Here is a 19,797-nt window from a genome sequence, read left to right as displayed (position 1 = left end):
TTTTACCTGTTTTCTTAAAGAGTCATTCACTTCCTTCAAGCTGTCAAATGATGACTTCAGCCTCCTATTTTCTTTAGTTATTTCTCTCAAGGCTTCTGTCAGCTGCTTAACTTCTGCCTCATGTTGCTATAGAAATACCGAATTTAAAAACATGATTTAAGAGAGACTATTCTAGAAACAGTAAGTTCCACTTACGTGTTAAAAGAATCAGACAAACTTTCAAATTCATGTTCTTCATGTCCAAATTCGCATGTTCAGTCAACAGCGAGAAAAACAAGACCCGTACTGCCTATCAAGACAGATCTGCACAGAAACTGAGAGCAACATGCACAGCCTACAGCTCCTATTGCTGCCCTACTCTACCCAGCCCAACTATATATATGTATATTTCTCAAACAATTCAGATGTGGGATGCGTTTGTGAACTAAAATCAATGACAAAGTTTTTACTTACAGCTCACTCTTCCAAATATTTACAAAAACTGTGACTGTGTTTTGAGGTTTCAACTCATGTTTTGGGCTTTGCTTACTCTGAATCACACAGAGTGAGAAACTAATCCTATGCCTTGTAGAGACTGGGGCTCAGGTTTACAACACAAACATATGAAACAACCTGCATATTCATTGCCATTCATCTCTTACCCCTGAAATTTGTTTTATATTTAATCTTCTCTAGACCTTAGATGTAAGTACCTCAGATTTGATACAGCAAGGTTTTATTTTACTGAAAATATTTCAGCTTCCATTTCTCCCCTTCCATGAATTCACTCTTGTTTACTCATTCACCTACTCTTTCTTCCTACACCCCCAAAGTTAGGTTGGTTTTCCTCTGAATTTCTTGAGTCTTTGGTTGCTAGTACGTTCTGCAATAGGTGTTATGTCATAAGATCTCAATGTGTCTTAAAGCATTCCCAAGGAAATCCACTGCAACTACAGCTAATGCAAAGATACTCATTTAACTTACACACAATTACAGATAGACCACATTTTTTTCTCTAATACTGGTCACATAGCTTTCACTATTTTACAAACAAGTTACCTCATTTTTCTGACTTGTAACTGTAAAATGTACTACACATCAGACAATTAAATGCACCATTTTGAAACAGAAGTCATACAAAAACTCTAGCAACATTGTTCAGTACTTTTTAATTAAATCTTTCTTCGGGGATTTCAAGCACTTCAAAGAAATAAGCAGGGTTTCCAGCAAACATGATGGCTTAAGATAACTACAAACAAGTTAAAGGGCATATAGAGCAATATCTATCATTAAATACATTATCCCACCTCTTTTATAACTCCAAATTTTGTGTGAACTTTTTCCTCAACACCTCTTATTTTAGCCAAAGCTGCTTCATGTTTAAAAAGCAATGCTTCTTGTTCTGTTAGAGAACGCTCTCGTTTCTGCAGTTGCAGAGCATATTCCTGCTGTGCTGAACTTTCTCTCTGCATCAAGAAAAAAAAGTTAAACTACTTTAAAAACCCTTGTGAAGTTTTCCCAAATTATGCTGAATTTAAAATTTTGTCCCAGAGATATACTTAGCTCTTTGTGAAATTATAACAAGACCTTACTAATACAAAGTATCCTGATGGCCACCTCTGCTCAGTTTCCTCCCACATTAACCCAAAAGATTTCCATGTCCATTGGAATGGCTCAGCCTCCCAAAATATAAAACTCAACTCCACTCAGTTGCTCTAGAAAATCAAACTTTGGCTTTTGCTTCCAAAATATCTGGGTAATGGTATTAACTGTAAGACAGAACAGTGTCTGATGTGACTGTCTATGCTGAACACTAGATTAATAACACTGTTTCTTCAACTAGTGAGAAGCATCCCTGAAAAAGCAGTGAAGAAAAAAGAGATACAAAATTATTTTTATCTCATATGTTGCAAAAGACAGCCACAGCAGGGAATCCAGCAGAAGCTTAGGGAACTATTACAGAGTAAAACCATACAGGAGGTTCTTCTGTTAGTAGCCTAAACCTGCTGGAGATGAACTGGTGGGATGAATAGAGGGATTTTTGCAGGAGGCCATGATGGCAACTGCTTTGGAATGCCTAGAGTCAGGAAAAGAATTTCAGATATTCTCAGCAGAAGCAATGGTTGTGGGTGCTTCCCTCTATGCCCAGTGTGTCACAAGCCAAGTCTTGGATGTAGAAACACTGTGTTCAAACTCCCTCAAGCCGAATCTGCCCACCTACTCATCTACCCACAACTCAAGTCAAAGCATCATTACTGAATCACTGAATTACTCTAGGGAAGAGGCAGATGAAGACTGATTCAGTATATAGGTAAATGTGATTAGCATAAAGTAATAGTAATATGTAATAGTTTTAATATATAAGTAAGTTTTACTATATAAGTAATTTCAGATTTCTTTCTCAAAAGTGAGAATCTACATAGCATTATTCAACAAAAATTTTAAGGTGATTGCATTTCCTACCTGGAGCTTCTGATGTATGACAAATAATTCATCATAAATTTGACTGATGTAAGGTGGAATTAAACCTTGCCTATTGCATGCCTGAGCACCAGTTCCATGCACAATTTTTTTTAACAAACCATTGCTAATAATTTGGTCCCTATTTTCTTGAGTATTTGCAGACAAATGAGTTGGTAAAGTGGGGCCTGTGGACATGGAAAAAAAATGCATTTTACATTAAAAAATCAGTCCTAGCTAAATATTGATATGATTGTTGTACAAAACCAGAGAAAATGTGTTCTAAGAATTCGGAGTTATAAATATATAGCAAGATGTATCAAAATGTGAAAGTAATCTAAAGCATTACAGAGATGTGATCAAAGTTCTTGTTCCATGATTTATTCAAACTGATCAAGAATCAACAGTCTTATAAGTAAAACTATACCTCCACTGCAATATAGAAATCCCAGGGGTATCTGTATGGAATATATGCACAAACTGAATCATGTCACCAAAATCTCTTATTATTTTTGTAAGGGCTTCAGACAAGTGATTTGCTGCTGATTAGACCTTAGGGTGACACCCAATTAAACAGAACAAGACTTATGAAACTACTGGACACCACATGAGAAAATAACATTAGTATTGCTTCAAGTATGTCTGAACGTCCTAAAATAATTCTAAAGAAATTCTACTCATACTAATGTGAAAAGTTAAATCCCCACATTAAAATACATTTTAGATGATTAGTGTATTTCTGAATTGAATTGAAATACATTTACTAGGGAGTTTTTTAAGTTACATGTTATACTTCACAGAGAGTTGTAAGAATGTATAAAATTAAATATTTATTACCTGTTTTTGTGTATATAGCTGTATTTTGAATTGCATCAGTTTCAGAGCAAATAATGCCTTTTTCTTCTACTTCTAGACCATTTGAATCACAAAAAGAATCTTGCTCATCATCAAAACTAAAAGTACAGAAGAGCAGTAACTTTAAATTACTCAATTCCTTTCTAACATGATATATAACAGAGCACTGAAAGAAGTCTGCATAAAAAGGCAAACATTGCATAATGTAAACTTTGATATTTTAGTGATAACAAATAGCAGAGTTAAATCATTTGAATGAAAGGCATTATTACTCACAAGCCTCAACCACAGCAATTACATATTGCTGACTTAAAAGTTGTTACAATAACCAGGCTTTTCATGCTGCAAGCACATGTAAGCAACAGGTAAAACCAACACTCTTCTCCAACCACAAACCACCAAATCCCTGGAGAATAAGAAATACAACCCCCCTTTTTAAATTATATTTTTCCTGTTTGGTGTAAAATAGCCCTTAAAAGAGATTTCTTGGCTGTTAGAATTGAATTATCTCTAAATAAACGTAAATCTGTTTATCAGTCTGGGCTATTTGCTTTTCTCCTAGTTCATTTTTTTATCACCTAGTTCAGTTTATGTCATTCTTGTATCCCCTTAGCAATTCCAACATACATAGATTAGAACTAGAAAGTGAAACAATATTCCTCATAAAAATCAGCATCTTCATTATCTCATAAATTGGCCACAAACAATTCTTTACTTAACAAGAAAACAAGAAACTTAAACCAAGTTTTGCACAGCCCAAATACATTGTTTACTGATGATTAATCTGGATTATGAGAGAAAATAAATAATAAAGGAGAACTAAAAATACCTACCAATCCCAGTCTTTCAAGCTTTTTTGGAAATCACTAGATCTGATGCAGTTCTCTCTTCCAGTTTCAGTAAATTCTGACTCTAAAGAACAATTTGATAAAGAAATAGCTGCATTTTTCAGTGAGCTGTCAGTGTCACCTGAAATACATAAAGTTGCAAAAATTTTATTTTGCATTTGAGAAGGTGACATTAAGATATCAACAGGGACTTAGCAGAAGTGCTTTCCATGTAGTCATGTAGGTTTAAGAACCAAAACCACCACTGATGAAGCCTGATGAATTATGAAATTAATTATAAAAGCTTAAACCACAGTAATAATTATTTAGATTTCACACCAGATTTGTCTTTCTGAAATTTTAGGGCTTGTCTGCACATAGAAATTTTTCTGTAACGGAAGTCTGATAAATACGTTGTTTTAACCTGCTGTCCCCATGCACCAGTTTCAGAAAGAGCCCAAATACATTCTAAATATTAAACATTTATGTATCTTTAAATTACAGCCAAATACCTGCATCATGAGGTGGACTGCTACCAACTAATTCAAGCAGGACTTAAACACAAACAGGCTGTGAACCATTGCTCCAAAACATCCTTTGTGCTCTTTACTTGTTAACATTCCCAGGCTGGCTCCCAGGTATCACACCCCCCTGATCAAGATTACCTACCTATTTAAAATGACAAAGTACAAAACCACTTTAAAAAAATTTAGGAACAATACAGCTTTAGTATATATTTCCGCTGCAAAAGATATTAAAGCACCATTGCTTGCTATTACCTTTGTAAACAAGGGAGCTTCTGCTTTTATATTTGGTATGCAATGCTCCTGAGAGGCAATCCTACAAGAAAGCACAAAACCACAGCACTCTAGTCAGACTTTTCAGGAAAAAAGCGTGTTACAACTTACTAGTTTAACAGTTACAACCTTGTGACAGAATTCTTACTACAAACGGCTGGCTTTGAAAAGGGAAGTGGTTTTTTTTTTAATACATAAATGTAAATGATCTTCCTATTAATATAAAGAGGCAAATCTATTCCCTACAGTCTAATTAGGAAATACTCATAGTGTTATATGTTAGAACATTTGAGAAACTATAAAGCACTATGCAGACAGTAACATAAAATAAAGGCATGAAAGTAGAATTAGGTAATCATGGAAACAGTGCCATCTAACTTCATATCCAGGCTTTTTATGCCAAAGTTTCCTGCTCTACTTTTTCTTACTAATTTATGAATACATACTAAAAAAGTGAATGACAGAAATTTTAGGCTACAAACAAAATCAATTAAATGTACATTACAAAATATCAGATTCAAGGCAGCTCTCATGATCTTACTTGTTTCACTGCATCTCTCTGCTATGCTCTAAATCCAGTGATAAACTGCTGTATTTTCCTACACTTGAATGACCATTTTTTAATGAAATGACAAAACACATAAACACGTGTAACATTTTCTTCCTTGCAAGCATTAAAATCTCAGTGACAGTCTTTTAAAAGTAAGTTTTAAAAATTACTTTTCCTTAAAGAACAGTTCTGTAATTCAAAGCAGAATATTCCCTGAGAAAAATTACCCATAGAATCTAGAACTCCATCAAATGCTATCCAAGTTGCAAATCCTTCTGCAGGATCTAAAGGCACATACAGCCTGATTTTAGCTGGTATAAAACTCAAACCTTCACATCACATTTGGGACAGTTCCTGATCCTAGAATGGCAAGGCACTTTTCCTAAGAGAAAAAAGGCTGGGTTTTGTATTCATTTGATGACTCTCAGGACCAACTCAGTAACCCAACCTAACTCAAAGTATCTAACTCAAACCCACTTTCAATCTCTCCCAATCTCTGGGTGCTCATGGGTATTTTTCCACCGTATGACTTCCCTCGCAGCATGATTTTGAACACTTAAGGTCTGTTATCCCCTGGACACACTGGAAGCATTTGATCCAGGAAGTACGGATGCATGGAAACAACTGCAAAAATTTGCTTCACTGAAAGAAAAACATTTCAGGCAAAATAAAGGTGCCTGGCCAGGAAATACTCCTTCTACTAAGTATCAAAGGCTTTTGAAACACCAGCATGATGGGGAGGGGTCTTTGCTGCTGGATTTTTAGGCAGATCAGTTTTCCAGTCCACTGTGCAGACCCATAAATACTTGTCAGCACAAGTAAGAGAAAGAGAGGAACCACAATACAGTTCCTTCATTCATATGAGTGGAAAGAACCTGACCTTCTCTGGTGTAAAACAACATTACTATACCTTGGCAAGGGAATGATACCCATCATAATTAACTGTCTGGTCATTGCAGCAGTCTCTAATGGGCCATGGGTTTCATTTCTGATTGACGAGATACAGAACAATTTCCTGCTCTCTGACAAGAGCTAATCACTAAGCTTTACCAAAAAAAAAAAAAAAAAAAAATTAAAAAAAAAAAATCACAAACACGCCTAAGTAAGGCTGTCAATTACTGTGGCAAAAAAAAAGATAAGAAAGAAAGGAGTTATCCTATTATGTATATTTCATACAAGCTTAGTATACTCCTACGAGGATTCACATATTTTCTCACTCAACTGGCAGGCACCAGGTCTTAGGCAAAAACTAAATGCTAAACTCTGTTTTGGTACCGCATAGAATCTAGAATTGCAAATCTCCTGCTCAGAGAAGGATGACTCTTCAGCATTTCTACTCTACAGCAATCGGAGCACGGGGACAGGGAGGAGCCAAGAACACGTAACCTCCACAAGTCTGTTTAAACCCCACTTTTGTCTCGCACTGCCCGGGTACGCAACAGCACGGCGCTCACAATGATCCCCGAGGGAGAGGACAGAACCCCCACCCTGCGTCTCCTTCAAACGCTTCAGGAACGCGGCGAGGAGGAAATGGCTTTTCTGTACCGCCTCCTCCTCCCGCAGGCCGCCCGCCCCGGCCCCGTCTCACCCCCGCCGGCCCCCGCGGGCAGCGTCCCTGCAGCCCCCGGGCGGAGCGGCCGCGGCCGAGGCCGGGCCCGGGGCCCGCCATGGCGGCACCGCCGCGCTCGAACCAACCGCCACGGCCCGCGCCGGCGCACTCGGGGCCGCGGCAGCGCCGGCCGGGGCGGGCAGGGCAGGGGGAGCCGCCGCATTGGGCCCGGCGGGGCGGGCACACAACAACAACCACCGCTCACCGCTCCTCTCCGCCCCCGGCACAGCGCGGCCTGAGAGCGCCGAGGCCAACCCACCACCGAACACCGCCCTGGCAGCTGGACCACTCAGCGCCACCTCCTTAAACAGTTCCAACGACGGTGATTCCAAGACGGCCAATGTCCAATCACTCTTTCTGGGAAAAAGTACCTCCTACCTAAACCTCCCCTGGCACACCGTAAGTCTACGTCCTCTTGGCCTGTCGCTGGGTGGCTGAGAAGAGAGGCCGAACGAGCCCCTAGCTCCAGGCTCCTTTGAGTGGTTGTAGAGAGGGGTAAGGTCCCCAAGGACACCTGAAGACATACTACTGCCATCCTTTAAAAATAAATAAAATAAACCCCCAAATAAAGCTAAGTTAAATGCATGATGCCAACACAGAGCTGTAGAGTATCAGTTTAAATACCCCACATTCACCCATGCATACTCACTCTTGGGAGGCAAAGTTGTAAAAGGTACAAGCATGCTGGCATACACAAGCTAGAGCCTGCAGCGAGGTCAGAGAAGTTGGCCACAGCTAATAAATACTTAAAGTATATCAGGTAAAATCCCAATGTTAAGTAGATGTTTTTTCATTAAGCCAAGATTTTTAGAAATAAAAGTTTAAGTACAAAAAAAAAAGTTGGCATACTGCTCTAGCAAAACACTGATCAACCATTTAAAAACTGTGCTCTCGCTTTCAAATACTGAGGTGATATTCAGAGACTCCAGACAGAACAAACCAGCATCCACCTGGCTCAGCCTGCTTTCTGTACACTGAAATACCCATTAACTTTCAAAGGCCTTCACAGTATAGTCCAGCAACTTGCATCTACAGTCTGCACATTCAAAAGCGCTTCATGAGAGCAAGAACCAAGTTATACAAGTTACTTTCTTTTAAACAAACCAAAGTGAAGACAAGACATTTATTTTAACAAGACTAGGATTTAATTTTTAAAATTTGACACTTGATACAAATATGTCAGGATAACACAAATACACCTGAAATATGCTAGTGCCTGAACTTTATTTACCATGCAAAAAAATCAATTAGAACACATAAAAAATTCAACTATAACCTGTAATTTTACATTTATACATCAGAAGTGTCCATTTTAAGAAGTTGAAATAATTAGTCAATAACATCTAAGTACTGATTTATACTGCTAGGACATTTGTATACTCAAAGAAATAATTCTATATTTGCCCACAGTCTGTAATGACAATTCTTCCATTTACTAGCCCTTTAGGAGAACCAAAGGATTCGATCTTTTTCACTACATCCATTCCATCTTTCACAAACCCAAATACCACGTGCTTGAAGTCCAGGTGTTCTGCTTTTTTAAGTGTTATGAAGAACTGAGAATTATTTGTATCCCTGCCCTTATTTGCCATTGACAACAATCCAGGACCAGTGTGTTTCACTTCAAAATTCTCATCTTCAAATGCTGTTCCATAAATTGACCGTCCACCTGTTCCATCATGGTTAGTTATATCTCCTCCCTATAAAAAAAAAAGCACAGCATTAACTGACAAGTCCCAAAACATAACCCAAAAATTATATTTCCTTTCAACAGTAAAGACTTAGTTTTGGAAGAACTCCTTTTTCATTTTCACAAGTATCAATATCTACTTAGATGTAGGGCTTCCCAGCTTCAGCAGGCTTGTTCATGGCAAGGGAAGCTGTAAGTAGAAGGTTTATCCCTAATTCTGAACACAGCATTTTATCTTCCTGCTCCCCATGGTGACATTCCTCTAGGCCTGTCTTTCTCTGCATCACTTGGCCCTGGAAGCAGCCTGGACCTGCATTATCTCATTGAAGGCCTGTCCTTGCTTAGTCCCCACAGACACAGAATTAATCACCTAAAAAAGGTTAACATAGCAGTGACCAGTAATTCCATACAGCTTTTGCCACATTACTGGTTGAGCAGCATGGTAAGTGTGTTTTTTATCCTTCTGGAAGGCAGCAAATTTCTGGTTCCTGATAATTTGAGTATACACATAAAGGTGACAGTGTAAATTGTATCTGAAAGACAGCCTTAGTTCTCATTGAAGAGCTTCTCAGTGTACCTGAAGAAAGTTCAGGCAAAGCAGAGCAAACTTAAAATATACTCATTTAAATGTGACAAACTTTGTCAAGGCACACAGGGTGCAGTTAACTGCTTTAAAGAAAGTCTGCTCCTTATAGAATGCAGACTACCCTGAAATAAGCTTACACCCTAAAATTTATCAGAAAGTTAACAAATGAGCCATAAAGTGCATACTTCAGACATACAGAGATAGCTAATCAAAAGACACGCTAATATTTTATTCTGGTGACAAGTCATTCATATACTATCACAGAATGGTTTACATTGGAAAGGATGACCTTAAAGATCATCTAGTTCCAACTCCCCTGCCATGGGCAGGGACACCTAGAACTAGGACCAGGTTGCTCAGAGCTCCATCCAGCCTGGCCCAGAACACTGACAGGGACAGGGCATCTACAGCTTCTCTGGGCAATTTGTTCCAGTCTTTTACCACCCTCACAGCAAACAACTTTCTCCTAACATCTAGTCTAAACCTACTCTCTTTTACTTAGAAGCCATTCCCCCTCTGTCACTACATGTTCTTGTAAAAGGCTTCTTGCCATCTTTCTTGCAGGCTCCCTTCAGGATCTGGAATGACACCATTTTATCTATCACCTCTAAGCTTTCTCTTTTCCAGGCTGAACAAACTCAATTCTCTTAGTCTCTCCTCACAAGGACCAGTGCTCCAACCTTCTTAAAAGTCTTGAGCCTCCTCTGGACTTCCTCCAATGGGCTGATGTCCTTCCTATTACTTTTGTATATTATTTTCCTATGTTACTGTATACATCTGGGCTTATAGAAGGTCATCTACATCCCTCATCTTCAGGGATGTAGTGACATTCAGATCATTAGCACAGCATGTACTGAAGTTGGTTCATTTTGCCTGTTACAAGTTACTAAAACTCAATGAACTATTGATGAGAATTTTAAGAAAGGAAAGGTCTATCTGAGACATGATCTATCCCCTAAGCCTTCAGCACTTAAGAAGAACTTGCCAGTGCTACCAAATGCACACAGAGGTTTAAAACCAACACTGTCTAACCTAGGGTTACAGAGGTACTGCAGGTTGATACTCTCAGCACAAAACTTGACGTTTTAGGCAACAGGCCACTGCGTGGTAGTTGGGATCTAGAAGCTTTGTTTTAGATTGAAACCTAACGTCTACGCTACCTGGAATATCACTTTTAAAGTGCACATTATCTGAAATAAAGAGTGTACTTTCAAGTCTAAGAGAAGTCTGGAAACTAAGTGTTGTTAATAGGTGAGCATACAGAAGTTCTTCTCTGGAGAGAGAGAAGAATGAATGGTAGTTTTGGGAAAGCCTACCTTCCTTGGTGTTCCTGTTCAGCAAACAGGCCCCTAGGCTATTGTAAGAGGACTCCACTCTCCCTCCATTTTTTCTTCCACACTGACATAATAGCACTAGGAAACACTGAAGCATAAGGCCACTGGCAAACACAGATGAAAAGCATACATCTTAGGGTAGCATGTGCTGCTTGCACCATTTCTCATCTTGTAGAGAAACAACAGGTAAGACTATCCTGCACAGCGGATCCATGCTGCCAACAAGAATGTGCTATTCTGTGTAAGTCCTTTTTTGAAGGGCCACTGTTAGTCAAGATGCATCTCATCTCTCAGTGAAGCATCTTCCTTTTATGCTTACCTGACATATGAAGTCTGTGACTATTCTGTGAAAGCGAGAGTTCTTGAATCCAAATCCTTTCTCTCCTGTGCACAGGGCTCTGAAATTTTCAGCAGTTCGAGGGACAATATTTGCAAACAGCTCCATGGTTATATGTCCTAAAGGTTCATCATCAGCAGAAACTTCAAAATACACAACAGGGTTGGTGTCCTTTGACAATCCTGCTGCCAGAGACAAGTGCCCCTTCTGCAGTTCTGACAAGCTAAGCTGGCATTCTTCAAACATCCTCTTGAAAGAGTTGGCCATTTCTTGGCTTTTAAATCTGACTGCAAATTGCTCTACTTTTACTTCACCATCTGAAAATAAATCCAAGAAGAAGGTTTGTTTAGTTTCATCTTGTAATAATCTCCAGGAAAAATCAGAACCACAGAAACTACAGACTACATAGAAAAAACAAAGACCACCTGAAAAAACTCACCAGCATAATCTGTGGCTGTCCAAATGAAAGCATTGTTTGATGTATCAGAGGGCACTAAGTTCATTTCTTTGGTGATAACATGGTTTGCACAGACTTTAAGAACTTGGTCTCTTCTCATTAGGACTCTATAGTATTTCTTCTGTGTATGGAAGAGGATCTTGATCTCTCCAACACCACGTTCCTTCCACTGAGTAACATCCCTGTCCCATCTGTAAAGTTTTGCCCTCTCCTTGAAGAGAATTTCTTCATCTTCTTCTCCAGATTTTACTTCCACCTAAAAAAACCAGCACAGTAGACATCTGTAATTTCCTAGAGAGATATTAAATAGTCATTACACATACTTATGAAGATTCTGACATATTACAGTGGAAAAGTATTCAGTGTGTTCATTTCTCCAACACTCCATTCATCACACCAAAACAGGAAAAACATTTTCAGAATTTAAAAGCCCAACAAATCCCACTATTTGAAATCAATTACACCACAGCAATACTCCTTCACCATACTACATGCAGTTCCGGTGGGTGTTTGTCAGTTTTGCTTTGGGAGTGGTTTGGTTGGTTGGGTTTTGGTGGGATTTTCTTTTTGAGTGGGTTTTTTTTTTCTTTTAACAAAACCCCAAGACTTTATCAAGTGCTCAAGTTTCCCAAGTTTCATGTTTGTTGAATGATGTGCACACAGAAGTGAAGACGAAGTATTGTAATCATTCCAGGAGTTACCTTCAGCACTTTGTTAAAGAATATGATACTTGCATTTGAACAGAATAAACACCAAGTATACAAAACTGAGGCCTGACAGCTATATCTCCACCTCACTTTATGTATGCATTCACTGGCCTCTGATCTCCTTTAGTTAACACCTCTCCAAAGATATTGAACACTTGAGAGCTGGAGAAATATGTGACAAAAAACTTTGTGAAATTGAAAAAGGGAAGCAGGGAAGAAAAACATCACAGAAGTCATAACAGGACACACATTTTGAAGAAGGAAGTTGAAGGCATGTTACAAAATAGATCAGACTAGGTGTTCAAATTAAAGGACACCACATACTGTTCCCTTTGTGCTCTATTTGCCTTGCTTAATAATTTCACTAATCTACAGTTAAATTTTATTACTTCTAGAAAGGTCAGAAAATAGCACTATATCATCAAGAGTCTGAAATGATTACTAGGCTAAAAACCAAATCAAGACATGAATAACTGTGTGACATCTCACTCAGTAAGTTGTAAGACTACCTTCAAAGTTGAAGGTTCTCCTACTTCTGGAAAAATAATTTATTTTCAAGCTAACGAAGTTAGTTCCCTTAGTCTTCAGGTGATGTTAATTGTACATCTTTTTCTTTAATGATTCTAGAAATCTCTTGCCTAGCTTAGAGTAAAAATTCTTAGCTGGCATGGCTTTCACAGAACTGAATCTACAAGTCACTGATACAAAGCCATAGCTGAGTTGCACAGGCACTAGCAGTTATCCAGTTACCCTTCCCAATTTTCAGCTGTGCTATATAAATGCTTTAGGTTTTACAAACTATGTGTACAAATTTGCATCCTGACCAATTCTCAGTCAAGTCATAAAGAAATCAGTGTTGAAGATTTTAACTGAGGCATGAGCCAACTCCCCAGGGCTATGCTGTACTAGGATTTAAAACAAGGCATGTTTCTACAGAGTCAATTGTAAGACATGCAGAACAAGGCACAACAACACAGAAAGCCAAGTTAGGTAAGCAAAACATATTTTAAATTTGCTGTATTAGCAGACATGCTTATCTTAACATTGGTTTATATTCCAGAAGTCATCTTACCTCTGGTAAGGACACAATTGGCTCAAAATGGATATCATCACTGTGTACTACCTCATCATCACTACCACCTTCATCTTCATCTGCTTTACGGGTGTTATCTCCAAACACAGTTGCTCCTGTATTTGCCCATTTGAAGTTTTTATCTACAATTAAGAGAGTTAAAGTTTAAACTTTGTGTAGTTTTTTTTCCCCCTCCTGACAAAACCTCACAAAAAATGGTTGTTTCTACTGATCAGCAGAAATTTGTAATCATACGATACAACTTTTGCACAAAAGTTATAGCGTATGAAGCAGAACTCCAGCTGAGGTCTGTCTCAAGAGACTAGATGAACTCACCTTTTGAGCCAAAAGCAAAATCTTCAGAACTTTTGGATGCCAGATCTGCAAATGACAGGCCTGCAGTATTGCCAAAACCAAATGAGATGATTCTGTTTTCTATCAAATAAAAAGAGGAAAGTAAAAGATTTTTCTCTACCTTCAAGAAAATGCATTTCTGTAGTGACAAGAATAAACTGGAGAACTGCCTACTGCATTTTTTCCCCTCCAATAAATTTAAAGTTTGAATGACACTTGTCATAATGACCATCTATTATGGTTTTAAAAAAGGCCCCAAGACTGTGTGAGTTTTAGCATACTACTTCTATACAGATCCACAGAGTAAGTATTCATATAGTATTTAACAGTAAACTAATGAAAGTACCTCATATGTAAATTACGCAATAGACTCTAGCATTGTTTTGTCATGAATTTGAGCTTAACAAATTTCATATATACACATTTTTACCAGACTGCTACCTACGTTTCTAATTCAGTACTGGTGCTACTTCTCCCCAAGACAGCAACTATAGATAAAACGATCTACAGAAAAGCATCGTTTCCTACAAAAAAACCTCAGAGTATACCCCAGCCTTACCTTGTGCTGACTCTGAACCATCTGAATCATTCTTTCTAGTTGACAAATCTACAGGTTTGTCTTCAGCTCGTGATAAAGTCTGTAATACTTGCACAGTTTCTGTGGTGGAATGTGGTTCTTCACTGCTAGTATCTGACTGGACAAGTACTGTCACCTTATCTTTTGATGGAGCAGGTATTTCTTCCTTACTGGTACAAACTAAGTCACTTGAGCTTGCAAATTCATTCTCCTGCAATTAATAAAAAAAGTAATGTAACAGACAAATAAGTTACAAGACCTTAGGACCCAAACCTCCTCTCTAGGAGACTAAGAACAGTCCTTGTAGAAAAATAAAGAACACCAAGAAAAGTTGTTGTAAGCTTTCTGAAGTTTTTCATTACAGTTAACACATAAAGATGTTAACTTGACAAGAGACCGAAGTAGCCTGTTTTCAAAAAAATACTACTATTTCCTGAAATCAAATCTCCTGTTCCAGTGTTGGCAGAGACTTGAGGCACAGCTACAAAAAACCTCTAATTTTTCCCCACTGGATGTTTTAGTCCCACAACTGTACTGTCTCACACATATATGAAGTAATTGTACAAGTTTAATAACAAGAAGTTCAGTAAAAATTTAGATCTTACTTTCATTTCTTGATTTTTAGCTTCTGACTTTAAGTCTTCCAGACTGTCACCTTCAATATCAGTGCTGACACCACAAACAGATGTAGAAGGAACCTGCAAAGCTTTTGTTTCAGCTTTCTCCTCAGGAGCTGGTTTCTTTTCCCAAGTAGCAGCACATTCTCTTTCATTGTTGGATTCACCTTTTCCTACAAGGCCTACTGTAAAGAATTAATGGAAAATAACTGTGAAGGCAGCTAAATACTGAAATAATTTTTGGCCCCTACATTGTAAATTAACCTCATAATAGATCAACTTGAAGACAGACTCCAAGAGTTTCACAGACAGCATTACTCTTTAAATAGTGGAAGTGAAGACTAACTATCCTAACTTGGGGTGACTAGAATTGAAAATGCAACATCCATGGTTTTTTTACTGCTATCAGGGAATTTCCATGCAATGATGAAGAGTTTCATCGTGGAGCTGCCACTACTACTAAGTTCCTTCAATATATCCTCATATTTCAGACAGCTCAATCCCTTCTAGCCTATATCCTCAAAAAACCCCCAAACTTTACTTCTAGAAGTACCTACCCAGACTTCAAGTTATGCAACACTGAAGTCTGAGGCACAGTCATACACACATAAGCAAGTCATCTGCACCTATAATTTTAGTACAGAGACCAAATAGGTTTTTTTTAACATTGACCAACATTAACTCACAAGCTTAAATTGACTAACTGCAGAAGCAGCAAGTATTCAAAGATATAGACAACTTTCTCTTGAGCAGTATCATGCTAAGCTGAATTTTCCATATTCAGAGGGAGCTCAAGATAGGAAGAGACTTCAGTGTTCTTGTTTAGAGATCACCTGGAATGTACATTTCCCTTTCAGGTACCCCTTTATTGCTAACAGTTTAACACACTGAGCTTATTTGAGATGCAGCTTTTCTGCATCCAGCATCTGTGCTTCTAAAAACCGTCCCAGGAAACATAAAATTAAGCTCTGCCCATGTGACCTTCAGATTCAGAGTTTATGTTTTAGCACATGAAGCACAATAATTAAAGTTTCTTAAGACATACCTTTTACAGGACCTTGCCCTTTCTTCTTCACTTCTGAATCACTGGGATAGAGTCTTCCATTAAGTTTCTTAACGGCTGTTTCATAGTCTTCATCTTAAATACAGGAAACAAGAGTACGTTCTCAGGCACACTCTAGGTCAGAAAAGTCTGCTAAGCTCTTCCAACTCACAAGGCTAGCAAGCACACATAGTTTTTGCTTATGCTTTAAGAGTTACACAAGTCAACAAGTAAGCTTTCACTTCTAGTTTTGCTTACATGTGCTCCAGTGTGCTGATAACACTTTCTCAGCCCAGATGGCTATAGATACGTGGCACAGGTTTTGACTGAGTGATTTTACTAAGAGGACCACTAAACAGATTTGGGAAAGAAGACTGAAGATTTTTTTACATAAAAACTTGCAAGCTCAGGTATTTGTGGGAGGGGGCTTGTCTTCTCCCATTTTCTGTTGAATACAATGTTTCAGAACTTCCATTTAAAGTATTTGCTGCTGAGTAAATCAATCAACCATTTTAATTACATGCAATAAGGTTTGACAGAAAATAAGTTTAGTTATAGTACTAGCAATTTGCTTTAAAAGAAAAATAACTCATTAGTATAGCATTCAGGGAACCTGAGATTGTTTTTAATAAAGACTGCCTTGTATTTGTAACAAAATACTTAAAGCAAGTCACTTGCTCGAGTACCTGATTATTTAGTCTTGCCTAACCACCTGCCTTGGTAATGATGTCAACACCCATAATACACCAGACAAATATCCTTAGTCACCCCTGGGCCTCCACTGTACTATTCTGTTTTGCAGACTTGAGCATAAGTCTTTGGCCATAAGAATATTGACAGCATTACTTCCCATTGGCCCAAACAAAAATATTTGAGTGCTAACTGAGTATCTCAAGTTGGAAGGGACCCATAAGCATCACCAGCAGCAGCTTCCTGCTTCTTGCAGGAGTACCTAAAACCAAGCCATATGACTGAGTGCATCACCCAGATGTTGCTTGACCTCTGACAGGCTTGTTGCTCCAACTGCTGTCCTGGGGAGCCTGTTCTAATGTGAACCCTCGCAGTGAAGAACCTTTTCCTAATCTGAACTTCCCCTGACAGCTTCATTCCATTTCCTTGTGTCCTACAGTAGAGCAGCAGAGAGAGGAGATCAGCACTGCCTCCTCTGCTGATGCCCTTGAGGAAGTTGCAGACTGTGACGAGGTCACGCCTCAGCCTTGTCCTCTCCCAGCTGAACAAACCAAGTGACCTCAGCCAATACTCCCGAGTCTGGCACTCAAGGCCATTCACTTTGGTCACCCTCCAACAGTCTGATGTTCTTCTTACACACAAGAACCCAAAACTGCACACAGTGCTCAAACTGCGGCTGCATCAGTGCAGTGTATTACACCCTTTCCCCACAAAAGCGCAGTACAAATACAAATTTTGGCATTCCTTACCATCATCCTCATCACTCACATATCCAGGCTTATTCTTGTAACAGAAGAATGTTGAAGGAAGCTTGAGGAAGTCAGCAAGAGCTCTCTGTTCAGGGGTAGGTGTTAACTCATAAACTATTACGACCTCATCAGACAGAACATCATCCTCTGACATGGTGGTCTTCTCAGCTTTTTTACAGAAATTGAAAAAACCATTAAAAGTGAATAATTTCAGAACAGGAAATAACATTAACCCCACATTGTTACGGAACTGAATTAATTCTGAGGGCCTACATATTTTCTCTTGATACATAGGAAACAAAAATCAAACTTACAGGATGCTAGGACAGAACAGCAAAACTTACATGCTGTTCTACTGCTTTTGGAATTCAAATATTAAAACAAAACATGGCTGCATCTTTGTATGATTAAAAGGATTGTTTAATTAAGTCTTCACGTCAAATAAGAGACAACTAAAGAGAAGCGGGACAGAGGTATCAAACAGAGGTAAACAGGCATGCTTCAGGCCTGAAAAAAAGTGAGGTTGTGTACAAAAACCTGTCCAAGCAACTGAACAGAACTCATTTCAGATTACTTATTGGATAGCTGAGCTTTTTATTAGCTAATGTCAATTTACCATTATAGTTCTTGCTGAAACTTTTATTGTTACAAAAGTAAAGTAATTCCATTACCAAACAAAAAATATTGCTTTCAGCATATTTAACTAGCTTTTGCAGCAAGGAAAGATCACCATCCATTTTATTATTTAGCTTTCTGTCTTCTCTCTTTCAACATTAACTTGTTCATTCCACCAGTACTAGAAGAGTGCATGATCAGTGCCAAGGTTAAAGCTGAAGGTAAAGCCTAGAGCAAACTGCAGATAAACACATGGCTGTAAGAACAGACAGCTTTGGAAACAAGTATTTGAGTTTATTATGAGAGAATGGAAACAGAGGGAGGATGTAGCAATTTAAACATCAGGCATGGTTTGGCTGGGGTTCTGCTTGTTTAGGTTTGTTTTGAGAAGGGGAGTTTGGGAATAAAGGTCTAAGAAACAAATCTGTGAACTATTATTAATAATTACCCCGTAAGCACATCAATAGCCACAATAGCTGTTTCTAAGAACAAAATGATTGCTTTAGTACCTCAGCCTATTATCTGTTCTCCAGATTTAGTTAGAAGAATCTGAGGGTGATCACAAAAGCTCGCTGTACTTTTCATTAAAAAAAACAGTTTGTACATCTGTGCATAGCTAGTCAGAGGAAACCTAAATCTCCAGCTAGAAAACAAACTAGTACCCAGTTCCTGAAAAACACAGATTTTTCTGATTACAGAATTTAACTCATCATTGCAAGAGGAGACAAGGACAGAACAGACACGTTTACAGACGTCCTTTGATCCTCTGACACAAATGACACACTAAAATAAGTCTGTTTTTTAAAAGCACTTTTCTCACAAGTATCTTCCAGATTAAGAGCAGTATAAAGTAAAAGCAAAATCCCAAGTACTGATTCAAACTTATGTATTTTTATAAAGTATTACCCCTGCAGTCTTTGCCCCACCTTTGATTACAAGTTGATCATTTCAAGGCATTTATACACCAGAGCTACAAAGTAACTCGCACTCATCACCAGCACACTCCTGTAGACTAATTGTTCTTGCTCAGATTTTTAGATCTCAGTAACTTCTGAGCCTGTAGAAAGCAGACGTAGGATATAATTCTTGAACAGCAAATTTCTAAGTTCATATCATGACAGATGTTTTCATACATCTTCTCAGAACCTTATCCAAAAAACTCACCCTAGCTGATGTAAGGACTAGAACTACATCTAGTACTGTGTTATGAAGATATGCAGATATCCTGCATATTACCATGTGTTTTATTCTTTCAGATTAGTTAAACAAGTGTCTTAATTGGACTAAGTAAGTTTGCACCAACTTCACCAGAGGTCTAAATGTGGAGCATTTAGTGCTACAGCAAAAAATCAGCTTTCCTTAGGGCTAGAAAATTTTCAAAAATGTATCTTTGAATATAACAAGACACTTCTTCCAAGTCAGTCAGGTAGATGGTAAAAGCATGTGCTTTCTTTAATTTGAGCAGTAGAAATCTAGCCAGAAGCTGTGGCAACAAATACACTGTTCCAGTGTTTTACCACATTCATTGCTCATCAGGCTTGATAGTATTTAAAAAGAGTTACCATGCAGTCTCCTTCAGCTCCCTTTGGGCAAAATAGCTGAATAAGAGAAATACATTTAAGGTCACTTCAGATTAGTCAACAGGTAAAGTTCTCCATGAAACTGATCTGTCAAACACTGGAATAATATCCTAGTGTTCCAAACATCTACTCAAAATGATAAAAGACTTCAACAACAAAGACTACTGTTGCAAAGATCTTAAATGTATCATCACAGGCAGCCACAAAACAAAGAGCCATGCATACATACAATGTATTCTGAAAAGACTGCTGGTTTTAGGATACTAGAACTCTCTACTCTGGGTGAAAAAATCCACACAAAACATTGTTAGTA

General features: G+C 38.3%; 2 protein-coding genes across 3 annotated transcripts in view; both read right to left on the bottom strand.

Annotated features, from left to right (window-relative positions):
- CCDC138 (coiled-coil domain containing 138) overlaps positions 1-4,300 on the bottom strand; it is a gene marked incomplete at both ends in the record, with an annotated part of 29,582 nt that extends 25,282 nt beyond the window's left edge. Inside the window, 5 exons of the mRNA XM_082279215.1 lie at positions 7-126; positions 1,287-1,445; positions 2,443-2,627; positions 3,277-3,392; positions 4,128-4,300. Coding sequence (XP_082135341.1) covers positions 7-126; positions 1,287-1,445; positions 2,443-2,627; positions 3,277-3,392; positions 4,128-4,300 — 753 coding nt within the window. The remainder of the gene's footprint in view (positions 1-6; positions 127-1,286; positions 1,446-2,442; positions 2,628-3,276; positions 3,393-4,127) is intronic.
- A 3,912-nt stretch (positions 4,301-8,212) lies between these two features.
- Positions 8,213-19,797, bottom strand: part of RGPD4 (RANBP2 like and GRIP domain containing 4) — a 34,265-nt gene continuing 22,680 nt past the window's right edge. For both annotated transcript variants that reach the window (XM_082278322.1, XM_082278323.1), the window contains 9 exons: positions 17,290-17,457; positions 15,854-15,946; positions 14,797-14,993; positions 14,174-14,402; positions 13,597-13,695; positions 13,261-13,403; positions 11,464-11,737; positions 11,007-11,341; positions 8,213-8,777 (listed from right to left, as the gene is read on the bottom strand). In XM_082278322.1, coding sequence (XP_082134448.1) covers positions 8,472-8,777; positions 11,007-11,341; positions 11,464-11,737; positions 13,261-13,403; positions 13,597-13,695; positions 14,174-14,402; positions 14,797-14,993; positions 15,854-15,946; positions 17,290-17,457 — 1,844 coding nt within the window. In that variant the 3' untranslated portion in view covers positions 8,213-8,471. The remainder of the gene's footprint in view (positions 8,778-11,006; positions 11,342-11,463; positions 11,738-13,260; positions 13,404-13,596; positions 13,696-14,173; positions 14,403-14,796; positions 14,994-15,853; positions 15,947-17,289; positions 17,458-19,797) is intronic.

Source organism: Coloeus monedula (assembly GCF_965178545.1).
Source record: "Coloeus monedula genome assembly, chromosome: 3".
Lineage (NCBI taxonomy): Eukaryota > Metazoa > Chordata > Aves > Passeriformes > Corvidae > Coloeus > Coloeus monedula.
This window is presented reverse-complemented; position numbering and strand designations above follow the sequence as displayed.